This window comes from Nematolebias whitei, chromosome 10, assembly GCF_014905685.2.
Source record: "Nematolebias whitei isolate Nwh7 chromosome 10, NemWhi1, whole genome shotgun sequence".
Lineage (NCBI taxonomy): Eukaryota > Metazoa > Chordata > Actinopteri > Cyprinodontiformes > Rivulidae > Nematolebias > Nematolebias whitei.
Window position 1 is genome coordinate 31,195,646 of NC_056507.1, and position 12,665 is coordinate 31,208,310.

The 12,665-nt window shown below is 42.5% G+C and overlaps 1 protein-coding gene across 1 annotated transcript in view; it reads left to right on the top strand.

The window, feature by feature from the left end:
• The first annotated feature begins 3,954 nt into the window (after window positions 1-3,954).
• The window catches only part of LOC119416341 (potassium/sodium hyperpolarization-activated cyclic nucleotide-gated channel 3-like), a 26,097-nt gene continuing 17,386 nt past the window's right edge, over window positions 3,955-12,665 (top strand). Inside the window, exon 1 of the mRNA XM_037683572.1 lies at window positions 3,955-4,619. Coding sequence (XP_037539500.1) covers window positions 3,955-4,619 — 665 coding nt within the window. The remainder of the gene's footprint in view (window positions 4,620-12,665) is intronic.

A 12,665-nucleotide genomic window follows, 5' to 3' on the forward strand; every position in this document is an offset into this window, starting at 1 on the left:
TGCTGTTGACAAACAGGGTGCCGGCGGAAATTGTGCTACTGTTAGTCGAAGACCATGAGGAGGGAAACATTTCAGGAGACAGAAAGAGAAGTGGAAAGTGAAGAATGTAGGACTGAGAGTTGCAACTCTAAATGTGGGGACAATGACAGGCAAAGGTAGAGAGCTGGCTGACATGATGCAGAGAAGGAAGGTAGATGTTTTATGTGTCCAAGAGTCTAATTGCAAGGGCAGCAAGGCTCACAGCATTGGAGCAGGGTTCAAACTGTTTTACCATGGTGTGGATAGAAAGAGAAATGGAGTAGGGGTGGTCCTGAAGGAGGAGTTGGCAAAGAATGTAGTAGAGGTGAAAAGAGTGTCAGATAGGGTGATGTGCCTGAAGATAGAAGTAGAAGGTCCGATGCTAAACATTGTCAGTGGTTATGCTCCATAGGTTGGATGTGATGAGGAGGAGAAAGATACATTTTGGAAACATGTGTATGAAGTGATAGAGAGTATTCCCAGGGAGGAAAGAGTGGTGATCAAAGCAGGCCTGAATGGACATGTTGGTGAAGGAAACAGAGGGCATGAGGAAGTGATGGGTAGATTTGGTGTCAAGGAAAGAAACCAGGAAGGACAGATGGTGGTGGATTTTGTCAAGAGAATTGAAATGGCTATAGTCAACACCTATTTCCAAAAGAGGGAGGAACGTAGAGTGACCTATAAGAGTGGAGGAAGGAGTACGCAGGTCGACTACATTCTGTGTAGAAGAAGACACCTGAGGGAGTTTGGAGACTGTAATGTTGTGGCAGGGGAGAGCATGGCCAGACAGCATCGGATGGTTGTGTGTAGAATGACTGTTGTTGTGAAGAAGAGTAAAAGAGTAAAATCAGAGAAGAAGACCAAATGGTGGAAGATGAAGAAGGAAGAATGTTGTGAGAAATTCAGAGAGGAGCTGTTAAAGGCTCTGGGTGGTAAGAAAGAGCTTCCAAACAACTGTGCTACTACAGCAACAGTAATTAGAGAGACAGGTAGGAAGGTACTTGGTGTGTCATCTGGACAAAGAATGGATGACAAAGAAACCTGGTGGTGGAATAGTGAAGTGCAGGAAGCTATTCAAAGTACGAGATTAGCCAAGAAGAAATATGACAGTGAGAGGACTGAAGAGAGGAGACAGGAATATAAGGAAATGCAATGTAGAGCAAAGAGGGATGTGGCAAAGGCAAAGCAAAGGGCGTACGATGAGTTGTATGGGAGGCTGGACACTAAAGAGGGCGAGAAGGACTTGTACCGATTGGCGAGACAGAGGGATCAGGCTGGAAAGGATGCGCAGCAGGTTACGCTTGTTAAAGACCGAAATGGGAATGTTCTAACAAGTGAGGAGAGTGTGATGGGAAGATGGAAGGAGTACTTTTTGAGGAGCTTATGAATTAAGAGAATGAAAGAGAAAGAAGAGTAGAGGTCATAGAAACTGTAAACCAGGAAGTGGGGAAGATTAGTGAGGGTGAAGTCTGGAAAGCTTTGAAAAGAATGAAAAAAAAGAGGCAGTAGGACCTGATGACATACCAGTGGAGGTTTGGAAAAGTATTGGAGAGAGGCTTCCTGAGCCAGCAAGTGGCACTCAGATTGTCAGCTGAGTCTGGAAGTAGTCCCGATCTAATTCCTGGTCTGTTCTGTACAGCTCTCTGCAGCCACTGAGTGTCAAAGTCACTATGAAGAAGGATCAAACTTTTAGTCAGCTTCGGATCAGGTTAGTTTGATGTTACAAGACTGCAGAGAAGCCGAGGAATCTGCCAACTACAACCACGTGAACACGAACACTTCAAATGTTTATAATATATGAATACATATATAAAGGTTGAATGAATCTTCATTGCCACTGCCTTCATGTGTTTCAATTCTCGGTTGTTTAGTTGTAAAATTAAAATACTTTTTTATGAAAGTAAATAGGACTGTCTTTTCGACATTTTGATCGCTGTTATTTTGACAAATTGGCGCCGCTGTTTTGATACGTGATGTACCATACATCACGTGATTACCCATCAAACATTTCTCTCATATTTTTAATAATTGATCTTAATTTTATTAATGACCCACTTATACTGTAAAACTGATTTGCAAGTTAGTTATGCTATTTATTTATATTTTTGTGTTGTTAATCAAATTGCCCATGACTGAAATTTTAGGGGCGGATTTTTTTTAAGGGTAGAAGAGGAAATAATTTCTCGAAGGGGCGGCTTTGATGTGATATTAGGAAGCTTGTAAGTGGCTGTTATGTTTAAAATGAGTGTTTATTCAGATTACATGTCCAATTTAGGTTTTATTCAATCAAGGCAGTCAAATTTGTTCATAACTTCATTATTAAGCCTGAGAATTACCAGAGCCAAGTTACCGGAATGCACCCCGTCAAAATAAGAGAGTTCTCGGATCCTGTTCTAGCAGAATCCGGCTCAAATTAAGCCCTGGTGAATTCTGTACATATCAAACACACAATAAGTATTTACCTTTTGCACTAAGTCATCGTTTTAAAAAGAATCATTGAAGCTGTTCGTTGTATTGTAACTCCAAAAATAGTTAAATGTCAAATTATTATGATATTCATGCCCAAGATGAGTGCATGCAAACTTCTGACTGAAACTGTAGTAACATAAAAATGCAGGTTCAGGACTGGAAATATAAAAATCTAACAAAGACATGAACTAAAGAAGCAGAGATAATAACAGGAGGGTGACTGTTCTTGTTTTTATATGCGTCGACTTTGTTTGTTTCTTTTGGCTGCTCCCTTCTTCAGGGATCCACAGCAAGTGATCTTGCTGTATATGTAAATAAACTTCTTGTAAGAACCACATTGGCTCTGGGTTGTTGAGAACAGGCGTGTTGATAAAGATGCAAACAGGTGCGGGAAGCTGGGAAGAAAGGAGATCCATGCACTTGTCAGGTTTTGTGTTTAGTTTTACTTTTGTCGTATTTTTTAGATTCCTTGGGCATCAGTCTGTGTTTCCTCATTTCATTTCCTCAGCTCTGCCCCTGTCTCACACCTGTTCCTTGTTGTCATTGAACTCAGCTGTCACACTGCTCCCTCAGTATTTGTGATTTGCTGCCACGTCAGCTTTTTGTTTGTTTCTTTGTTCATTTTAAAACATTTCTTCTTATCGAGTCCTTCGTGTTGATCTGCATCTTTGGGTCTCAACAAAACAGGACAACGAGAAAAAAAAATTCAAAGAAAAAGTATCAGATAAACTCAGAATCAAACACTTTACACGTCATTCTCGTTGACTTCCTTTAACTTGAAAAGTTCAGGCAGACATATTTTAAACACCTCATGCAGATGTAACTCTCATTGTTGCTCAATTTCCCTAAAGCTGACATCCTGAACCATCCCGTCCTGTGGTCCTGATGGGGGAGGGGGGGGGGGTGCATCCGGTCTTTTGACAACCTGATAGATTAGCTCCATCAATAATCACATTATTAGAAAGCGCGGGAGGCTTTCCGGGCAGCGCTTTGTGGACGTCTGTGCCAGATGCATGCGCGTGTATGTGTGCGTGTGTGTTCACCTTGCCCTGGCAGAGAACTAGGGATGTGTGTGTGTGTGTGTGTGTGTTGGGGGGGGGGGGGGGGGGGGATGCTTTGTCATTGAGGAGCAGAGCAGCATCAGCAGCAGTGTTTCTCCACTCCGGCACGTCCGACGCTCAGCATGCTGCATCCTGATGCGCTCCTCTCCGCACACGCGCAGCTCACCTGGACCTACACGCATTTCTTTCACGCTTCAGCGTCTGTCTCTGCTTTCCCCCATGTCTGTCTCATGGCAGCGGGCAGCACACAGTTGACTCATCTCGATGTTTGAACCGGAGGAGAGCGGCACGTCCCAAGTGTCAGCGAAGACTCGACCCATCCTGCGGATGCGCCGTCACCGCAGCCCGGGTGCGTGAGATTCATGGTCCACCCCGCCGCGCGTTTACGGGCTGTCTTGTCTTCAACATGGAGAAATTCCAGTCTTCCATGCGCAAACGTCTCTACAGTCTGCCGCAAAACATCGTGCAAAAGCCCGCGGGGGCTGACGGCGAAGGGGACGGCGGCAAGGACACCGGGAGGAAAAGTATTCGCCTAAAACATTTGTCCTCCTTGTCTCCCGCCAGCAGTTGCAGGAGCATCGAGGAGGCCAGGAGCGAGGACTTGGACAGGGACGTGGCTGTGAGGTCCAACTTGAACGGGGACTGCCGCTTTTTCAGGAGCAGCATCTCCTCCATCACCGGACCACATCCTCCCGGCTCGGATCCGGCGGAGCAGCGGCGCCTCCTCCCGGAGGCTGACGCCGGGGCCAGCGAGAGTTTGCCCGGGGAGCATTATGGCCCCGGGCCCCTCCAGCAGCAGAGGCTGATGGGAGGGCTGCTCAGCGTGCCGGGGCAGCCCTCCGTGTTCGACCAGACAACTTTCATCAAGTTGGAGGGCACGGAGCAGATCATCCCGGAGGATGAGCGGCTGTACCAGGCGGGCTTCATGCACCGGCAGTTCGGGGCCATGCTCCAGCCGGGAGTCAACAAGTTCTCCCTGCGGATGTTGGGGAGCGAGAGGGCCGTGGAGCACGAGAGGGAGCGCGTCAAGTCTGCGGGCTTCTGGATAATCCACCCTTACAGTGATTTTAGGTAATTTATCTGCATTGACGAGCTGCGGGGGTGTTTGCGTGACCTTGTCCCACACATGAGACATCATCAACATGTTAGAACAACACACCGGCTGCTTAGATAACATGGAATAGATGCAAACAGACTGCGGTCACCAAAGCGCAGCCCGCGGGCCAAATCCGGCACATGCACGACTCACTTCCGGCCGGCATGGGGTGGGTCTGGGAGCAGGTGGAGTAGAGGGATCCACCAACAAACTACTTAGGCAGGTGTTCAATCCTGCACATCTGCTTCAATGATTACAGCTTCATGTTCTGATGACCCGCTGATTCAAAGCAGGTGTGCTGGAGCAGAGGAACACCTGCAGGGGAGTGGCTCTCCAAACACCCCAATGAACAGTGAGCAGGGTTGGTGTGTGCGCGCACATTTTTTTAAACAATCCAAATATGTCAGAGTGTAAATTTGTGCATTAAAATCATCAAACATAAACTCATAACTTTTTATCAGGAAACTTTTACTAATTCTTTTTAAAGTCTCTGATATTTGTAGTTATTAACATTGATCATTCAATCTTACTTTTTCTCATGAACAGTAACATTTTGTCATAGTGAACTAAACAGAAAAACAAGAAGAACACGTTTTAGTTATAGTGCATAAAAATAAAAGTATGACAAACAGCGCATGTGTTCAACAACAGAAAAGTAGAAATAAATTCAAACAGACGCCTTCATAATAAAAAAAGAATCATCGCTTGTGAGAGTCTATAAAACAAATTGACTCTCAACATAAGCGCTTTACGCTGATTAATAACTAATGCTGCGTTTAAACAGATGTGTGATTGATGGAAAAACTTACATTTTTTCCTCTGACACTAACGTCTTAACACCAAGCTTGAAAGTTGTGAATCATCACAAACAACAATAAAAACAACATATAATAATAATCATTTGTGTATTCTATCATCAAAGACCAGACCCCACAAAGTCCAAAATTCTGGTCCATGATCTTATTGTGTTTCCTGCATTTAGTTTAGACATTTTAAACTTAACTTAAAATGTATCTAAAGACCATTTGTGCATGCATTATTGCAAGTATACATTTGTTGCATCATATACAAACTTTATTTACATTTCAGCTGATTTAGTGCTTTCAAACACACAGGGACAGAAGCAAGTCACTAATATGTGTGTTGGTTTTATTTAGTAGCATAATCTAAATCCAGCTTATTCCCCTATTTAGCTTATTAATGATTCATTCATCCATCCATTATCTTTACCCGCTTCTTCCTTTTTGGGTCATGGGGGTCGCCGGTGCCCGTGTAGCCATCGCTGTACGAGAGGCGGGGACACCCTGGACAGGTCTCCAGTCCATCACATGGACATAGAGACAAACAACCATTCACTCTCTCACTCACTAGAGTTACCAATCAGTCTAACATGCATGTTTTTCATCTGTGGGAGGAAACCGGAGTACCCGGAGAAAACCCACGCATGCACGGAGAGAACATGCAAACTCCACCCAGAAAGGCCCACGGACCGGGGTTTGAACCAGTGTATCCTGCTCGCTAAGAGGCAGCAGCTCTACCAACTGCGCCACCGTGCTGCCCTAAATGATTCATCTAAACTTTAAAAAAATCCATCTAAAACTTATTTGATAACCGCCCCCACCCGGCTGGAGCGTTTCTTTGCATCCAGACAGGATGTGTATCACCGCCGTTAGAGGGTGGGACTTTGATGACATGTAACCTTGAGGCTCACTGTCGTCCTGTTGTATGCTGATGTGTGCCAGTGCAGAATTTTTCCACTCATCTGAATTGCACTTTTTTTTTTTATCCAGGGCAGTGGATTAAAGAGAGTGTAGCAGGAGCTTTGAAATGGTGTAATTAAAATAGGGTAACATGACCATTGAAGATATTAGAAGCACACATCAGTGGAGATTATTACAGCACAATTAGTCTAATGGAGCAGAGACAGCGTGGACTGGGAGGGGACGCACAGCAAAACACAGACAGAGAGACGGATAGAGGGATCGACGGGGAGAGAGAACACAGGACAAGAAAAAGGAGATTGAAATGAAAATGATGTGAGGAATCAGGACGTCCAGCTGTTAACTCTGAATGCTGGATGTACAGGTGTCATTACTTCATGCAGACTCTGGGTCACACATGAGCAGGGGGCCGCAGTTTGAGGCTCTTAGAGTGATCCCCTCAGTAAGTTGCAACACTAAAGATGATTCAGTTCCCTTATTTTATTGTGTTTGCAGTGAAAGCATGGCAAGTTTTTATCCAGTAAACATGCACCTTGACTTCCTGCAAGTGAACCTCCGTGCACCATCGCAGCTCATCGTGATCCATGCATCACCTCCTTGTTTATTCTGTCTCGTTCAGGAGTAACCCCTGCCTCGTCTGAAAGCTTTCTGGGAATACAGGAGCAGACAATGTGAACTGGCACGCCGTGTAAATATGGTTAAAATGATTGCTGGTGGGCCTAAGCCACAGTACAGGTGTGTGTTAAGCCACTGAGCTGCCTGCAGGCTGTCAGGCCTCAGCTGCTCTCTGGCAGCAACAGATCTGTCGTACAAATGTCATCCCTTTTTTCAGCTGTCCTGATTGATCTAAGCTCCTTTCACCAGTTTAAGCCTTGTTGTGTTCACTTTCCTTGCAACTCCTGTGACTTTTTGCAGTCTTAACGTGGCCGCACTCTGACCCAAAATGGTGCTCCATTAATCAGACTGTCCCCCCCCCCTCCAAAAAAAAAAACAAACAAAACAAATTTTTTGATAGTAGAAAAGCATTGCATTAGTATTTTTTCAGCTACTATTGGGCTGCATGCTATTGCCAGTCTGTGCAGGATGGCAGTAATGCACTGTCCCCTTCAGACCTTTTATTCCCACTACATTTATTTATTTATTTGTTTGTTTATTTCATCCAGCTGTTCCAGTGTTCTGCAGCACTGGTGACGTGTGCAGAGCTGTAATGCTAACTACTTAACATCTGGCCGATGGGAGCTGACTTCTGGAGATGACATGGATTCCCAGGATATAACGGTGGATTTAGTCCGAGAGGGGGCGTGCAGTTAGGACCAGTGTGTCAGCGCAGAGACAACGGGCAGATGTACAGAAAGATGATTAGAACAAATGGTCACCCTTGGCCGGCTTCGTCTCCGCTCTTAAATGAGTTTTTTTCTGTAAAGGTTTGGTGTTTGGAAGCATGGCAGAGCATCTGAACTCTTCTCCACTCGTAGCAGAGGCTGACTGGAGGCTCGCTGGTACTGATCAGAAGCTCGGAGAGGCAAACGCAGCCATCGATAAGCTGCCATTGTTGGACCTTTAAGGGAAGCCATCAGCTTCATATCATGGCTGAATTTAGTTTGAGCTTCTTTTTCACTGTGAAATTTCTCTGTTCTTTAAAAACATACAAACACATGAAGGTCCTATCCTGTTTGGGCAGCTCGATGGTGGTTAGCACTGTTGCTTAAGAGCAGGAATGTCCCGGGTTCAAGTCCCGGTTTAGAATTGGGGTCTTTCTTTGTGGAGTTTGCATGTTGTCCTTGTGTTTGCATGGGTTTATTTTTCCAAGTACTCTGGTTTCCTCCCACAGTCCAAAAACAAGCATGTTAGGCCGGCCCATTGAAAATGAGATCTGTGCTCTCAATGGGATTTTCCTGCTTAAATAAAATCACTACTTTTTAGTACCACAGCTGCATTGACTGTTGTAGCATTTCTTATTTTATTAAGAATATAAAGTCATGGGGAAAATTATTCAAATCTAACATTACGTTTAAAGAATCAGAATAAGTTTTATTTTCATTGTACCGGGATAGAGTGAGATTATGTTCGTACAGTCGTTCAAAAGATGGGCAGAGTGCACGTTGCTGCTGCTACAGAGCGCGGCCTCTTATTCTTTATCAGTATGCAGCAGTTTCTGACATTAAACATAAAATCAAAGCCTAAATGAAAAAGCTGTGTGAACTGATCATCTGATCTTCAGTGTGAACACAAAAACAAGAGGTTTTTGCAGTTTACTGCTCGTGAGGATGCGTGTGTGTGTTAGCACGATTCAAAGGAAGAGAAAAGTCTGAATAAGTGTGACGCAGAGCTGCAGGAGGAAGTCTGATCTCAGCAAAAAGAACTTCAGTTTGCAAAGATGCAACTGAACGACCCACAAGATGTTTGGAACAATGACTTTAGACCCAAGTAGAGATGTTTACCCATAAATCACAAAAAGTAACTGCAGCATATCAGCATAAACATCTCATATTCTACAGCAGTGCTTCTCAAACTGGGGTCCTTAGACCCCCAGGGGTCTGCGAGCTGGTGCTTGGGGTCCGAAATTTTTATTTTATTGGATTCATTTACTTTTTTTTTTTTTTACAAGCATATCGATGTTCAACAATCTGTTAAAATATACCAAAATGCAGGAAATCACATCTACTTTATTGAAAATTTCTGAGGGAGGAACCCCCCCTCCCCTGATCCACCCGCTATTTACATCCTGGCATCCATCGGTTTACAAATGAAGTCCAGTTACTTGGTATGACTACTGCTGTTATGATCCTGTTCAGTTTAATGTTAAGAGTTTTCTGTAATAATTTGAAAAAGTGGCTATACATTTATTAAGTTTTAAAGTGGTTTTTGATACTGTTAATTTTCTCAAATCTGTAATTTTTGGAAGTTAAAATTATTATTTTTTTATGATATGTGTGTTGAATGAAAAATACCCCATGTTTAAAAGTATAAAAATTATATTAATACTATTAAAGAACAGGTCTTAAGTATTTATGTTACACAAATATTTCCAGGCGGTCCTTGAAACCTATTCTTCCCTGTAAGGGGTCCCTGAACCCAAAAAGTTTGAGAACCCCTGCTCTACAGCACGGTGGTGGAGGGGTGATGGTCTGGGCTTATTTTGCAGCCACACTTGAATGCTTTGCAGTCAATAGGTCGACCACGATCTTCTTTAATGTCCAAAAGATTCAATGGTCCAATGTGAGCTCGTCAGTCTGACAGCTGAAGCTCAGACCAAACTGAGTCATGATGCAGCTGAACAATGATCCCAAACGCAGCAGCGCATCTAAAACAGAACGGCTAAAAATAATTAAATAAATAAACTAGGGTGTTGCAAAGACCCAGCCCAAGTCCAGATCTCAACCTGGCTGAAATGTTGAGGTGGGACCTTAAGAAAGCTGATCAGAATTAAATGTCTACAAAACCCCAATGAATTGATACAACATTGTAAAGAAGAGTGGGGAAAGGTTCCTCCAAAACCATTTGAGAGGAGTCATACAGAATAACCTACTGAGAGTTTGCTGCTAAAGGTGGAGCTACAGCACCCAGGGTCGACTTAGTTTTTCACACACGTTTTCTTTTGCCTAAAAAATAACGGCATGGTGAAATCTGTTTTAAACCTACAGTATCGTTATTATTATGCCCTGATGTAAAACCCTAGAACTAAAAGAGGATGGACTTTCTTTTCCTCGTGACTCTTTGTCTTCTACAGGAACATGTTGAGCTCTTGCTCAGTTCAGTTTGAGCAGGAGGAAGAGGATGTTTTAGGGGTTTGCCTTTATCCTCATTTTGTTTCTTTGTTCCAGCCCAGAACGTGTTAAAAGCATCAATAACTGAGTGCAGCTGCACGTTGGTCTCTGGAACAAATGCACAACATTTAGCACACGGCACATGCACGTTTCACTCACCCTGGTTTCTTCTCTCTGTTTTGTGTGTTCGCAGTCGGTGATTAGTTTGATGTGACGCATGCATCCTCGCAGGTTTGTCCGTTCCTGACGCGGTTTTGATGCTGACCTTGTAGGTGCGCCAGGCTCCCCGCTCAATCGATTAGAGGTTAATTAGGTTTCTGAAATTGACCGGACATGCAATCACACTCAGCTTGCATAAATGCAAAGTGGGGCTGGTAAACAAACAGTTTTCCACATTTAAGCTGCCAATAGCATGGATGGATGCTGCAAAAAGAACATTATCGAGGAAGAGCAGGCAGATGCAACTTTCAGATTAAACAGGGGAAAGCTAATTTTTGTGACTGTTATATGAACAAAACAGCTACAAATAATGAGTCTTGTTTCAGGCAAATAAAGCTGAAAATCAATATTTTCTTAGCTGTGAGTCATATCATTATAAATAAGTTTATTTTTGTAAGCTGGCACAGAATCGCATGAATTATGTTGTCAAACCAACTATTTTTCCTACACCTTTACTGAATCAATTTGTTTACAGTTTCTGTTCATGCTGACATTGTTCTGCTGGTTTTCTGAGCCGCACTGACACCGTTAGTCTCAAATCAGTTTATTCCTGTGAAGTCGCCACAGGCAGCTTGTTTTCTGTCTGCACTCAAACACATTTTACACAGATTCCTGTAAGAATAAAGTTCTGTGAACTGGCGTGATCGGTTTCTGTCTCTTCCTGTTTTTGTTGTCCGTTCCACTCAGCTCCAGTTCCAACAATGAACTCACACACTAAAGAGATGTTAGATTTTATTTAGCAGTAAATCTGCTCATTATTCTTGCCCAAATTAGACAAACATGTCTCTCCCAATCTACCAGAGACTAATGGACTGTTTGCTTTTCTTGTGAAGTCACAGTTTAAATGAACAGAACTGATATGAAACTAATTTGACACGTCCCCATCTTGATTAGCTTTGGTAATCCAAAACACAGAAGAGCTGTTTGTGTTTGTGAGATTAGCATGAGCAAATACTTTCTGAGTTAAATTATTCTTTGTTAAAACATTAGCTGGGGCTAAAAAAAATCTTGACTTTAGTTTTAACAGTTCAGGATTTCCTTCATTATTGATACAGAAGTCATTTTATGTTTAATTGAGCTGCATAGAAACGTGTTGTGGCTAAATGTTGCTGACTTGGCACAAACATGAAATAGCGTCAGATTATTTTTGTGTCAGCAAGCGGAGCAAAGTATTTCATTAAAAAACAATCAGTTTTAGAAAATTATATTAAATCTCTCGGGATATCTGGGCAAGTTTATGCACAAAAAATTGGGTGATGTCCCTGTGTGTGCATGTGTTGTCTGTCATGTCAGCAAAATATCTTCTGAACCACTGAACAGATTTCCATGAAACTCTTCGAATAAATCCCTGGATGTACGTCTACCACTGAATAACCTCTGGAGTTATCTCAGTTCATGATGGCCGCCACCGCTTGTCGATCTTAGCAAACACAACAAAGGTTGTCACTCTGCCGATGTTTACAAATGTCCAACAGAAATCTGGTGAGGTAGTAGCTGAGAATCATCCTCAACTGATATGTTGAGAACAAACTGATCGAACTTTGTTTAAACTTTGGCATTAACTTCTGGATTTAACCCTGTCTGTCTGTTGGCAAAATATCTCATAAATCGTTGGTTGGATTAAAATAAATCCCAGGAAGACAAAACATTGGATGTATGTCTACAACTGAGTAATTATTCTGAGCCTCTCCAAATGGAGCTGCCACAGCTAATCAACCTCAACAGACACAAAAATGTCTAAAGCTTAGTCTGTTTTACAGATAACGTGCTAAACTTTTGGCATGGTAGTAGTTGAGAGTCATTCTCAATAAATACTCACATAATTGTCCAATATTTTGTGATGTTGCATGGTGATGTTGTGATATTGTGTGTTGACACATAATTCTATTTTCACAATTTTACCTAAAAAGTAAAAACTTCAATACCATTCAAGATAAAATTGTCTTAGTTTAAAATTCTACCATAAAAGGAGGCAGACAGTATGCATTCCTTTAAGAAACGCTGGGCTTTTTATTGTAAAACTGTTTTTAAGTGTTTTACTGTTTGCAATCTTCACATCAAGAGACCACAGTGACAGAACTTATTTTCAAGCGTTCTGCTGACATATTTTAGTTGTGAGACTGTGTGTCTTATCTTTTATCATATCATATTATATCATATCATAACAGATCATATTGTATCATATAGTGTTGTATTGTATCACAGCATCATATCACATATATCATATAATCATATCACATATCACAGCATCATATCACATATCACATCATCATATCACATATCACAGCATCATATCACATATCACAGCATCATA